The sequence below is a fragment of the Seriola dumerili genome, unplaced genomic scaffold (genome assembly GCF_002260705.1).
Source record: "Seriola dumerili isolate Sdu_G_001 unplaced genomic scaffold, Sdu_1.0 BDQW01001124.1, whole genome shotgun sequence".
Taxonomy (NCBI): Eukaryota; Metazoa; Chordata; class Actinopteri; order Carangiformes; family Carangidae; genus Seriola; species Seriola dumerili.
The window spans coordinates 4593490-4606915 of record NW_019175379.1 but is presented as its reverse complement, the minus strand read 5'-3'; the positions used below and the strand labels follow the sequence as shown (position 1 = coordinate 4606915).

Genomic DNA, 13426 nt, shown 5'->3' with positions numbered 1-13426 from the left:
AAACGACAAATCTTTTCCCCGAGTGTTTAACATTTACGGTGGCTGGGGTGGGGTCTTTGGTGGAGTGGTATGGGATGTGGGTGGGGGTGGGGGGTGCGGGGGCTGGGGGGGCTTTAAGGGTTTTTGTGGGTCTCGATGCAAAGGACGATGTACTCGTTGGAACAGCTTCGCGTCTGCTGGCCCAGGAGCAGACCTGAGGTCAGACTGGATGACTGGCCCATGACGGACATGTGGTCCGCTCGCCACGTCTCGCAGTGTTTGTCCACCACTCGGACGCCCCTGCTGCTGGAGCCGTGCCAGATGCTCTTCTGAGGCCTGACAGACAGAGAACAGAAGATGTTAACGTGACACACACAAGAGAACAAACAAAGACGTAGGCAGACAACCAAGTTTACTGACCAGAAGGGGTCAGCTAACACATCCCGGCCATCAAAGGAGTAGATGGGCATCCTGGAATTGATTGGACCTCCATCGCCGTTGAAAATTGCTCGCCAGTTCCTGAACATAATGTCTCCCTGGAGGAAGACATGTAATGGGTTAGATATAACCAGAAACCCCCTGTATGTGGAGGGCACATGCCTGATAAAAATTTTAACATCAACACACAGCAGGGGGGCAGACTCACCCTGAGGTTCGTAACTGGCAGATTTTCACGGAAACCAGGGTAGACCACATGGACCAGGTCTTGCCTGTGGGATGAAATGAAGGCTCTGTAGTTCGGAGCCAAACCCATCGCATTGGCCTGCTCATAACACATCCTGTCAGCCACATCAAGTCCCATCATGTCCCCTGAGTGGGGCTGGTTCAAGGCCACCAAGTTGAGCTGGAGGGAGAGGAAGCCATCGCTTCAGTGTTAGTCTGGGAATGTGCAGGAGTCATTGACGCCAGGAGGCTGGAAGAATCCTGTTTAAGTGTAACCTTAAATAATGATCGACTTACTGTAAATTGTCAAAAAAATCTACCATAACTATGAAAAAGTGTGTGCACACTTGGTATATATGTCTTAAAAAAAATAATATGACATTTAAACTCACCCTCTCTTTAACTGAACTTATTCTTTCCATCGTGTCTCCTCTTATCTGATAAGCGACTCGAGGCTAAATGAAGAGTTGAAACGAGATGTTAAATAGATGAATCGGGCACATACAATATTCCACAAAAACATTTTTTTTCAATGATTAAAAAGCCATCAGCAACTACCTCATCCTGTGGTATGATATTATTGGAGAGGTAGATCATACTGCTGAGCTGTGAGGAGAAAACAGAAACATCAAGACGGTACAACAGATTCCATGTTATTTGAGTTCATCTTCAAAAATAACAACAACCAGTCTGTTACATTATGCATTAAATACAATATTTTGATACTAAAATAAATTATGCATTAATTACTGGCTGATGAATCATTGATCACCTTCCTGAATACAGAGAAAGTTTGGCTTCACAAAATATTTCCAAAATGTTTGAAGCACTGATTCAGTGTCAGAAAAATCACATATAAATCATTCTTTTCCCAAAAAGACATGTTTTCCACTGTCCATTGAATTTTGAAATGAGGTCTGGATTTTGACAGGTTTCAAAGACAAATCATGAAACTCACTCAATGCTTCGCTGACCATGACAACTTCCAAGTAAGAAATAAAAAAACAACTACGCTGCTGTTATTGCTGTTACACCGTTCTATTTGCTGCATCACTTCAGCCTTGACCTACATGCAGGTCACTTTTAAAAAAGGGGGCACCTCCAGGGGACGTTTCTACCTACTGAATGCTGCAGCTTCATTTTTCAGCTGAAAGGTTACACAACTGGTCATGGTATAAAGAATTGAAATCTGACTGTTTAATAATCTGACATTCATGGACACATTTGGTTTAAAATCATATTTAGCATTGCATATCAGGATGATTTAATATGGGATTAACCTAAATATACAACACTTGTTCAAGTCTTTACCTGTATCTCTTTCCACCCCTGGGAAACCTTGAGGAAAAGACTTCCTGTTGCTGTGACATACGCCAGAGTTCCTTCTGCGTCCCTGACAGTTTGTTGCATCATACTCTCCCGGGTCGAAAATGTTTTCAGCTGACAAACAAATACACAGAGGTCCAGTTATATTTGCTGAAGGAGGCCGTGTGGCGTGGTTAACTATTAAAAGTTCTAGTTCTTAAGGTAATCATCAACAGTTGGCATGCTGGTGTAACACTCACTATTTATGTATACATACTGTATGAGGCCAGAAGAAACTAATTAACTTACAGATGCTGCGTTACCCGAAGATCCGGGAGGTCCAGGTGGTCCAGGAGGTCCAGGGGGGCCAGTGATGGTCACAGCTGCCATTACAAAAATGTCAGCAAACTTTTATACAAACTGGTAGTTTGATCTCATCAGATATAAGAATGGTACACAGTATTAAACTTTGCTATAATCCTAAGACATATGTATGACTGATGAGTTGTACCTGAGCCATATCTTGAGGGTGACCCAGGGGGTCCTGGAGGCCCTGGTGGCCCAGGAGGACCGACAGGACCTGGTCTCCCATAGCCTGGGATACCTGGTGAACCTGGTACCCCAGGGCGGCCTGGAGGACCGAGCACCGACTCTCCTTTTGGTCCCTGAAACATGACAGGAAGAAGTTACTGACTGCCTTAGACGATACAGTCATCAACCCATGGAACTTTTGACTTTGACTTTTGACTCACCACCAGTCCTTGTCTCCCGGGGACACCTGGTAGCCCTGGCATACCGGCCTCCCCCTTATCTCCCTTCTGCCCTTTGATACCCTGGTCACCTCTTTCCCCCTGTGATAACATACACAGGCATAGACACACACATACACACTTGAGTCTTATGGCACATTAAACCAGCATGTTCCCAAAATAAAACAAAGACTTTTTTTGAAACTTACCCAGCCTCCTCTGGGAAGAAACGGATCTATAAAAAAGAAAACAGGGGAAGGAGTTGAAACATTAAGGATATTCTAAAACTAGTTTCATCACAGCAGGTTGATTTCATTAAATATACCAGCAAGCACTGGGAAAATACAGAGAAAATACAAAACAAAGTGCCCTTCTTCAGAACACACTTCATTGAGCTCTTTTTGGATTTATTATTTTTCTCTTTGGAGATATCCAAAGCCATTTAATGGTTTTGTTTCATCAGATATTTGTCATTGGGAGCACTGTTATCCTTTGATTTGATTTAAGCGACAAAATGTAAAGTCCTGACTCACTCTGTGGGGCTGGTATCCCAGAAACGCCTCTCTCCCCCTTCTCTCCTTTTAGACCCGTCTGACAGTTACCTTGGAGACAAAAAGCCATAAATCAGTTGCTAAACTGTATTGTAAAAAATATGCTTGTTGAAAGTATTTTTTAAGTAACTTTTTGGTACTAACATCCTAAATATTCTGTAACGTCAGAGATATTTTGATGGGAGTGGATAAAACAGATATCAGGCTTCATAATTCATAGTAAACGTAAATGATCCAACTTACCAACTGCAATGGTTCCATTGGGATTGAGCTGAAGTAATGGAGCACAAACATTAACAGCAGTCAGTAACAAGTGACTTTAATAATCAGAATCATAGGAATTTGTCAGGAAAAAAAAGAGTCACATTACTTCTGTAGTGTTAATACTATAATCAACATGCAAATGACGAGCGCAGATTGTCTGTGGATACCTTATTGTGTTTTTGGCACTTAGCTCTGACCATGCCAGACTTGACATGCAGCATGCAGGAATATGGTAGAGTCCCTGAGTAGTGCTGAGTGAGAAAATGTTACATAGAGAAACATGCACTTTATCTGTACACATAAGAAAAAGAGGGGAGATGTGCAAAAGAAACAGAGAGTGAAAGTGTTGGTGTACCCTGAATGGGAATAACACAAAAACAGTAGTTGGGAATTAGAAACATAAATTAAAATTAGAAATTATGCAGGAAATTGAGGGTTAATGAGGATACACACACAGTCTCCAAAGGCCTGTAGATAATTGATCCATCTGAACAATGACTTTTACACAGCTTGTGTAGGAGAAAGTTAATTATACATCACACTATATCTGATACACTCCTGCAGGCCAATATGTATATAATAAATATATTATTTCAATTATTGACAAGTGAGGAGGATCACAGACAAAGACAGTGAATTAATTTGTGATTACAAATCAGTGGAATTTCATCAAAATAAATGAGTAAAACCATAAAGTTCACCAACACAGGCTGTGATAACAGATTTTATTAACGCATGCTATAATATCAATATGGTTATATACATAGAAACTTACAGCCATTTTGCAGTGGGGTCTGGGAGGGATGGGGAACACAGTCTTCAGAAACCAGGAGAGGAGAGAGGGCAGTAAGCATTTAAACCATAAAAACAGGTGATAACTGAAAAGAAAAGAAGTTCAAACCATGTGTTAATGAAAATGTGTGCTTGTATGTGCTTACTCCTTTGGGGCAGTTGAATATTCCTGGGCGGCCCGGTGGTCCAGGAGGCCCAGGAGGTCCCTGAGAAGAAGACAACAAAAAAAATGGATAATAGAACAAGGTGAGCTTTTAAGACAATTTGAAGTACACAGAAACTAAAAGGGGAAAAGTAGGTGCTATAAAGCTTCATACTGTAGTAGAAGTAATAACAACAAACAGGCGCAAATAAGTCACAGCAAATTGTACATGGTTCATTCGCAGATTCCCAACCAGTATCTTTTGTATTAGACAAACTACAGTCTGTTCACATGCTCCTAATTCCACCCCGGTGTGAGACTCACCGGCAGCCCAACAGAGTCCCCTCTCTCTCCTTTTGGTCCCATCAGGCCTGGACGACCCTACACACACACACACACACACACACAGACATTATCCAAAAGCATCCAAGTTACTACAACAACAACTATATGGGAATATTTAACTTCAATGACTCATACAGGCAAATTTGGGAAATGAGACTGTGTAAATGTGTGATTTAATTTGTTGTATTTTTCACAGCAGAAGACAAACATTTGTTACGTGAAAGGAACACAGAAAATAAGTGTTTTTTTAAACCTGAATATCTCAATCAAATAATCAACAATTAAGATAAAGAAGTGCTTATGTCTGTATGATTGGTAATGTTTGGTGAGTTCATGGTGCTTACAGGTCTTCCAGGAAAACCAAATTCGCCTTTTGGTCCTGTCGGTCCTATAGGTCCCTGTTAAAACAAAACAAAGTGATTGATTGCATTTCTTAAATGATTGATGGTGTTATGAAACCTGAAAAATTAAACTTAGTTTGAATTTGCTTTTGTTGCTTGCTGTCAATACTTACTGGAATCCCAGGGGCGCCATGTACACCACTTTCTCCCTACAAACAAAAACACATTTATACTGTCATGTACGGTTCTGTTGAAAAGGTTTTCAACATGTTCGGTGGCTGTTTATACTGATACTGAAATCCTGAAGAACATGTGTACATTTAATACTCGTAGTAAGTGCACACAAAAGAAGAAAACAAGAAAAATTGATCTGGATCTGTAAAGTGAAAACTGTGACATGAGATAACCTTGTCTCCTCTGGGCCCTACTGGACCAGCCAGGCCTGAGAGCATCGATCCATCTGCTGCAATGACATATCCTGGCTCGCCCTTTTCACCCTGCATGTATACACACAAGTAAACAAACAAACACATATGTAGACAGAGTAAAACTATTTGTATGTACAGAGATATGAATTTATATTATATAGGTGCACAATTCATGTTTGGTTTCACTTATTCAGTTTGCTTAGATATCACACATCTGCATACACATCCCACTTACTTTCAATCCTGGAGGTCCTTGAATACCTGGCAACCCAATGTCACCCTTCAGACCCTGTGGTCCCTGTAAACAAACATTCAGTAAATTTAAACAAGATAACGCCATATCTAAATGTTTGACTCTGTCTCAACATGCTGTCAAATCCACGTTTGTGTACTCATTTGTGTCATGTACTTTACTTCTCATTGGAACAGGAAACTTGACAGCTGAATGTATTAACAGGAATACAGGGATGATACGCTCTACGAATATAAACAATCAAGATCATTTGATCTACAACAGATGTTTTGTTGCCTGATACTCACAGCAGGTCCCTGAGCTTCAAAAATCCCTGAGAAGTTGAAGGTACCATCTGTATCATTAAGTAGAAGCTAAAGAGGAGACAGGAGGAGAGTTTTGTCAATGTCACTGTTGTGTGATGAAAACATGAAGCTGAAAGTCCTTGTACCATGTTCTCATCCCTCAATAAGACAGTAGAGAGTGCTAGCAGTACTGCCAACACTGCCATGTCCTTTCAAGTATATGTAAGCCCTGAATGTCTGTGGTCAGGTGCTACTTACATCCTGGAGGTTGATAATGGGTCCTGGTGGTCCAGGTGGTCCTGGAGCGCCAGGAATACTGAGTCCGTCCCGTCCCATCTCGCCCTGAAAAGCACAGTTCAGCATTTCAGTAAAAAGCAACACAGAATGATCTAGATGTGCACATGAAGTCTAGCCACTCATTGTTTTACCTTTTGTCCTGGATCACCTTTGTCCCCCTTCAGTCCCTGTAGATGACACAGGATAAGACATAAACTATCAGAGTTAAACATAAAGTCATTTTCTGTCATTATTGTTGTGCTTTCCACATGTATGAACTTTAACCCCCTCTACAATACATGTTCTTTTGTTTGTGTAGTTGAGAATGTTACATTAATCCAGGTATTCAAATTTGTGTGTAACGTGTGATATAATATAAATGACCAGACATTTGACAGATTTTATTAGGGATCCAGTTGTGTGCAGCTGAACTATTTGTAAAAGCTCATTTTAATAAAAAGCATTAATCCATTGATGTGTATATCAGTCGATCCATTTTCTGACCTCTGCCCCTTTTAGCCCATCCTGTCCTTGAAGCCCTGGTGCTCCAGGAGCACCTCGATCCCCCTGCAGAAACCAGGAAGAAACATCCATCACACTCCATACATCCATCCATGTACATAACTATACAATATAATGTGTTGTTCCATTTTCCTCTGGGTAAAATGCATTTACAGCTTTCACATTTACTAAATAAAAATGAAAAAGGGACTTGATTTCAGCCTTCCTCATGTGTGGATATTTCTCTCCAATCACAGGTAAAGTACAAGGACATCATTACAAGATTCACTGAAATGTATTGTGATGCTTAATATCTGAAGGAGATAACATCAGGAGACAGGAACCACAACCTGGCAGGGTCTGACCAGGCTCTCTGCTTTCTAGAAAACCTTGATGTAAGAAGCTGACATCCTATGAGGCCATGTGGCCTTTCACTTATCAGCTGTTTATTATGACCTGAAGGAAACAGACTTTAAAGATGTTTGTCTGATTCGTGCTGGGATCCATCTCAAAGAGTATAACAGAGGGACAGCTGACCCAACAGCAGACTCACCTTTTGCCCTGGCGCTCCCAGAGACCCATCTGAACCATCTTTACCCTACGAGAGGTAAAGAAAATCATGTTTAAATAAATTCATAACTGTCTCTTACCTGAATTGTATCATTGAAGGGAAGTCAGTCAACAAATGTGTTGATTCCCATTCCCAGTGTTCCCAACTCATGTCATTCTTAACCCTTAAACCAAATCTTAACCCTGACAGAAAGTTATACCACTGTGAGGACCAGCTTTAAGTAACTAGTGAGTGCACACACATTTACAAACACTTTACCTTGGGTCCTGGAACTCCAGGAAGTCCTGGAGGACCCTGTGGAAAACAGTAGTATAGTTGAATATATTACAACAAGACTGGCTGACAATGATATGATTGACATCAGGAAAAAATAAATAAATAAAAAATAATAATATGTGCAGAATGTTCTGATGGTAACACACTCATTGCAGTTGTACCTGTGGGCCTCTGGAGAGTGTAGCTCCAAAACCGCTCTGCATCGCAGATCCTTCCAAGTCCTACAAAAAGAAAAAAGAACATTTATAATGTTCAAATTGGGAGTAAAAGGTTGTCACCATTTCCAAAAAAAAATCACCAGGTGATTTTGATGCACATGACACACTGAAGCAGGGACACAATTAATAACAGAACATTTTTATGTGCCACAAACATTTCAAACTAGTCTGGTAATATAAGAAATAAAAGCTCTGATTCTGTGTTGATTCCATGTAGATATGAGGTGGGATGTTGTGCAGATATAACAGCACAGGTCACGCTCTGTCTACAGATACCAAGCAGAAACAACCAACGAGCTTTAAGTAATGAAATAGACTATACCTCAAAGTCCAAGGTGAAGCTTCTTCCAGGGGGTCCTGGGGGGCCAGGTGGACCCCTGGGACCGGGCTGCCCTTCTGGGCCCTCTGACCCTGGAATGCCTGGAAACCCTGGAGGGCCCTCAGCTCCCTGAGAGACAGATGACAAATTCAAAATTTAGATTAAATCATCTTAAGAACTGTAATATTGTATACTGTACAACGAAACTGTAATGTACTGTGTAAATACAACACTGGGTAGAATGCCAGTGTAAAAGCCCAGTATAATTACAACTGCTAATGTCAGTAATGGTGGTTCTGTGCAGATCGTACCTTTGGTCCTGGTTGCCCACTAACACCAGGTTCTCCCTGTTAACAAATAAAATATAATCAAATAACATTAACTACAGCAATGACATGAGAGCGAACACAGTTTCACAAAAAGCTACTGAACACAGACTTGTTTACACTCGAGGCTCTTAGCTTTATTAGTCCGCAGGGTCACCTCATTAACAGCTTGGCTGTTTGTGTTGGGTGGTTATTTAGTTTGTGTGTAATTGTTTTTTGCTAACAGAGCACTGAGAGCTCTGCTCAAGGGAAATCAGATGATACAAAACACAGCGGTGGTGGAAATCACACAAGCAGGAGCCAGATAAAGGCTGAGGTTCTGTACATTCACATAAGAGGCAATAACTCAAGAGATTTTGAAGTTGTACAGTAACAACAGAACTTCAGAGTTACAGTTTTGTACCTTTTATTTCTTTGTCCATAGTTAAAATATACTGTGATGATTGTTGGCCTTACCTTTTCTCCCTTCTCCCCAGCAGGCCCTGCATCGCCATCTTTTCCATCAACTCCCTGCAAGAGTGACAAGACTGTAGTTATGTTTCTGAATTTAGGAAGGAAACAATATGTACATTTATTACTTAATTAGCACGTGTTGTGTGATTGTTGCTACCATTCATATTTTTGAACAAATGTGAATGTTAGCAGTAAATATTGCAAACCTGTGAGTAGTCCATTCACACCGTTAGTAAAAGCCTCTAACATTGTAAAGACAAAAGACACATTTTCCCCAACAGATGCTACAGCTGAGATTATGTTGTGAAGTTGGGGGAAATACTGTCTTTTCAGCCCCATAGATTTGATGGGACTAAATGTTAATACCTGACCAGACCCTGAACCAGAACCAAGCCCAGAACCAAAGCCACTAAACCACTCCTCAATCACCTGAAAACAGAAGCTAGGTCAGCAGTGCAAGTGTTCTGAAGACCAGAAAGGCCTCAGTTAGTCAAGTTTTATGTTAAAGACGAACTTTAAAAGCTGCTGAAAGAAAGCTTTCTCTACAAATCACTGCCATCTTGTTCCAGAAAATAAATACTGTGTGTGATATGTTAATGTTGAACCTACGGGGAGTCCAGGTTCACCCATCTCTCCATCCTTTCCATCTTTTCCAGGGGCCCCAGGTGGTCCAGGAAACATGCCCTCAGATGGGGTTCCTGGGGGCCCTGGGGGGCCAGGAGGCCCTGGAGGCCCCTGATGAAACAAGACAACATGCCTTAGTCACATAAAGTGGAAAAGTGTTATAAAGTGCGTTCCATGTACCTCGAGAGCAAATTTCAACAACATCACACACATTTTTTTTCTCAGTATCTGTATAATAATGAGAAAGAAGAGCAAACAAGAAGAGCAAGTGCAGCAGGTCAACATCAAGGTCAAAATGAACTGGAACAAGACAGAAAGTCACTCACCCTGATAATTTCTGCATCACTGTCAAAGTCTTCAAATCCTGACCCCTCCTGATGAATACAAGCCATATGACCAGTCCATTAGTCAACAAGCCAGTCACTGTTAATGAACTGATCAATGACCTTGCTTCATATGCTTCATATTTCATTCAGGAGTCATTTTGTTCACAGAGATTCATAATGTAATACTTCTAAAAAAAAAAACCTAAACGCATCAGCCATTAATCATCAGGGCAGGTATCAGTCATTTCATATGATGAATACTTCACTTTCACTAATTCATTTTTATACTCTCACTCTCACATTACTGATGTAAGATGCAACACAACATAACTGTAGCAAACATTAAAGGTTCTGTAAATGAGATTTTAATACAGCATCAAACAACTTTTTTCTATGTGAAGATATAGTGGAGTAATGACATCCAGTGAAGTCCCACCCCCTCTGTGTTGTTGTAATCTGAGTGTCTCTGGTCTTTGTTTTGGTAGCCGGTCTGTGGCCAAAGGGAGGCCAGAGGTGAGCCCGACGAAGCGTTTGTTTTGGTCTGAGATGCTGGTGGTCTAATGCAACATCTAGTGGCAGTGACGATCGTTTACAGAACCTTTAAATATGTCAAGTTTGTCGAACCTAAAAGGATTAAATGATTTGGGATTCATCTCCTCTAGTACAAATTAAAGACAACTTGATTATCAAACAGATGAAAGACCAGCTGCGCTGTGTAACTTTCTTTAATTAAAACTTCGGTAAAGATGGCCGAGCATCTGGTGTGACACCTGAAAAGATCCAACCAAACAAACCAGATCAACAGCAGAATAAAGTGAGTATCTACATAGGTTAGAATAAGAATAAAAGGATACAATAAAGTTCTTTAATCTCCAATATTACCGGCCAGATTTAACTGTTACTGTCATTAATGACTATAGCACACCAGGTTATGCTAAGGAGAGGGAAAAAAAAAAAAAGTTCAACAACCTACCAGGAACATGGAAGACTTGCTAGGTCGACCAGGAGGTCCAGGAGGCCCTGGAGGACCTGGTAATCCAACACCAGGATCACCCTGAGGAAGACACCAGGGGTCATGAAAGTATTTACATTCTAACCATATTCAAGTCCAGCTATTATGGTATTAAATATGGGGCGCTGTCTACCTTGTCTCCCTTAGGACCAGGCTCGCCCTGAAGTCCTGGGAATCCTGGAATCCCAGTAGCTCCCTGGGAAAAAGACAATCACAGCTGTGCTCAATACAACGGAGACAATGCCACATCGAATATCAGGTCATGTAACACACCATGGGTACATTCCTGAATCACTTTTCCCCAGACACTAAAAAAGTCTCCGATAAGAAAGAACCTATAAATCTACAAGAGGAAAGGCTTCACTTACTGGCAAACCGTCTTCACCTTTAATTCCCTGGAGAAAAGACAAAAGTGGAAAACCATTCATTATTTTATCTTTGACCTGTAGAACTAACAGAAACATCAGACAGTGCTCTGAAAAGAAAAAAATAGAAAGCTACATTTAGAAAGAGAATATTTGGAATATAAGCTAATTAAAACTCACAGGTTGTCCATCTTTCCCAGGTGCTCCAGGTGGGCCAGTGGTTCCCTGTGGCCCCTGTGGACCCCGTGGTCCCGGCTCCCCTCCCTCTCCCTCTCCTGAGGTTCGTCCTGGAGGGCCAGGGGGCCCTGGGGGACCGGCTGGACCTGGCTCCCCTCGCTCCCCTTTCTGCCCCGGAGACACCTTGAGGGACTGATCATTAGGTAGATTCACTGACTGAATCATTTTTTCATTCATTTCCTGGAATATATCAAACAGTATGAGATTGGAGTTTTAATCGCACTTACATTAATTAGGGTAAAAAAAGGACTATTGTCTTAGTGATACCTCAGTATAATAAGCTAATTAAAAGCATCTGTCACAAAACCTGATTAATATAAATGAGGAAATTGCTACTTACAGTGTCCAGTATGGAGGCAGGAGTGGTCATCTGGTGTGATTGTACTGCGACACAGAAACACAGTGTGCACATTAAACATGAACCACTTCTATTTAAAAAAAAAAAATAAGGATGATTGTACTATATAAAGATTATTAAAACTCATGCAACTATTATTGCATGTATAGTTTAGTCTGACTTCACCTTCACTTAGGGCAGAAATAGAGAGATGGGGAAATGAAGGTTGCAGCACCATCTGCTGGCTTATTTGAAAAATACAAGACAGGAGGTGCAGCCTTGGATATGTACTGCTACATCATTACTGTATGAGCACACACAGCTGTAGTAGAGGCTTGCATGCATGTGTGTTATAGAGGTATCTATCTGCAAGTAAAGAATCCTAAAGACAGATTACCTCAAATGAATATAGTCATACCTCTAACTGTGATCATCTCGTCCTCCTGTCCAGAAGTCTCCTCTATGTCTTCATCATCACCATCATAGCTGATTGACATCTCAGTGGGCGGAGCTTGAACCGGGGTGCTGTAAGTGGGGTGCAGCTCTGGGAGGGGCTGTAAAACACAATGTGCAGGAACGATTCTTGCTCAGTTTTAAAATCTGAAAAAACCTTGAAACTGCAGAAAACTATAAGATCAGCCTTGTTGTATACATTTAGTTACTCCAGCTTTTGGCTTTCTGTTTTATTCATAAAAAGGATTTTTTTTGTTGCTCAGACTGCAAAAAGAAAAAAAAACAAAAACAAGGAAGAGCAGAGTGAGTGTTTGCCACAGATGGTAGGAAATGTTTTCTCTCAGACCAGATCCAAATACAGTGTCAGGCTGAGGCTGAAACATTCCTCACATTACACCAGGCTGCCTTCACAGTGTCGCATTACTTCAACATTAATTCTGCATTATTTTTACAAGATATGCAGTGATGACAGAGCGTCTTGACCTCATGCCAAAGAAAAAGCTGCTGTCCTATTTGAGGAATGAGCCATGGAAATGACTGACAAAAAAAAAAAAAAAAACATACATTTTTATTTTCCTCAAGTAATTTAATCCGTATTCTGACTGTCCTGATGCACCTGAGGGATACACATTTATAGCTCTGAACTGGCTGCATAAGAGCTGTTACACATCTGGAAAACACCTCATGATTCCATACTTTCAAAATCTTAGTGACACAGAAGTTAAAGTCAGTGAGGTTCTCCGGGACGTGTAAGTGAAGTCAGAGCAAAAATATTTCATTTGAGCCACAGTGACGAGACAGTCTATCCATGTGCTCTCAGCTGCAGCACTGAAATCTCCTGTGACCACTGGGACTGACATCATGCTGATAAGCTCTTTAGTGTGAATGTGTAAGAGTGACGTTTTCCTGCAGATTAAATTAAAAAAAGAAAGCTGTAAAGGAACAGAGGAACCTTTTGTGTTCTGTTCTCTCCACTAATTTATGAATGAAGAGGCGTAAACTCTGACTTGTGTATAAGAGAGAACATGTATGCAAA

General features: G+C 41.0%; 1 protein-coding gene across 2 annotated transcripts in view; it reads right to left on the bottom strand.

Moving 5' to 3' along the window:
- Positions 1-94: 94 nt before the first annotated feature.
- The window catches only part of LOC111237891 (collagen alpha-1(XVIII) chain-like), a 52513-nt gene continuing 39181 nt past the window's right edge, over positions 95-13426 (bottom strand). Inside the window, exons 8-44 of one of the 2 annotated variants that reach the window (XM_022767193.1) lie at positions 12356-12491; positions 11941-11984; positions 11544-11732; positions 11367-11393; positions 11132-11194; positions 10960-11040; positions 9987-10034; positions 9646-9771; positions 9040-9093; positions 8569-8604; positions 8261-8386; positions 7882-7941; positions 7703-7738; positions 7427-7471; positions 6877-6939; positions 6525-6560; positions 6355-6438; positions 6100-6165; positions 5795-5857; positions 5539-5628; positions 5305-5340; positions 5135-5188; positions 4770-4826; positions 4450-4509; positions 4287-4328; positions 3491-3518; positions 3230-3298; positions 2906-2931; positions 2700-2798; positions 2459-2612; positions 2257-2330; positions 1954-2082; positions 1201-1248; positions 1035-1097; positions 626-823; positions 400-515; positions 95-315 (exon numbers count right to left, since the gene is read on the bottom strand). In XM_022767193.1, coding sequence (XP_022622914.1) covers positions 114-315; positions 400-515; positions 626-823; positions 1035-1097; positions 1201-1248; positions 1954-2082; positions 2257-2330; positions 2459-2612; positions 2700-2798; positions 2906-2931; positions 3230-3298; positions 3491-3518; positions 4287-4328; positions 4450-4509; positions 4770-4826; positions 5135-5188; positions 5305-5340; positions 5539-5628; positions 5795-5857; positions 6100-6165; positions 6355-6438; positions 6525-6560; positions 6877-6939; positions 7427-7471; positions 7703-7738; positions 7882-7941; positions 8261-8386; positions 8569-8604; positions 9040-9093; positions 9646-9771; positions 9987-10034; positions 10960-11040; positions 11132-11194; positions 11367-11393; positions 11544-11732; positions 11941-11984; positions 12356-12491 — 2928 coding nt within the window. In that variant the 3' untranslated portion in view covers positions 95-113. The remainder of the gene's footprint in view (positions 316-399; positions 516-625; positions 824-1034; positions 1098-1200; positions 1249-1953; positions 2083-2256; positions 2331-2458; positions 2613-2699; positions 2799-2905; positions 2932-3229; positions 3299-3490; positions 3519-4286; positions 4329-4449; positions 4510-4769; positions 4827-5134; positions 5189-5304; positions 5341-5538; positions 5629-5794; positions 5858-6099; positions 6166-6354; positions 6439-6524; positions 6561-6876; positions 6940-7426; positions 7472-7702; positions 7739-7881; positions 7942-8260; positions 8387-8568; positions 8605-9039; positions 9094-9645; positions 9772-9986; positions 10035-10959; positions 11041-11131; positions 11195-11366; positions 11394-11543; positions 11733-11940; positions 11985-12355; positions 12492-13426) is intronic. The other variant, XM_022767194.1, reaches the window with a different exon arrangement.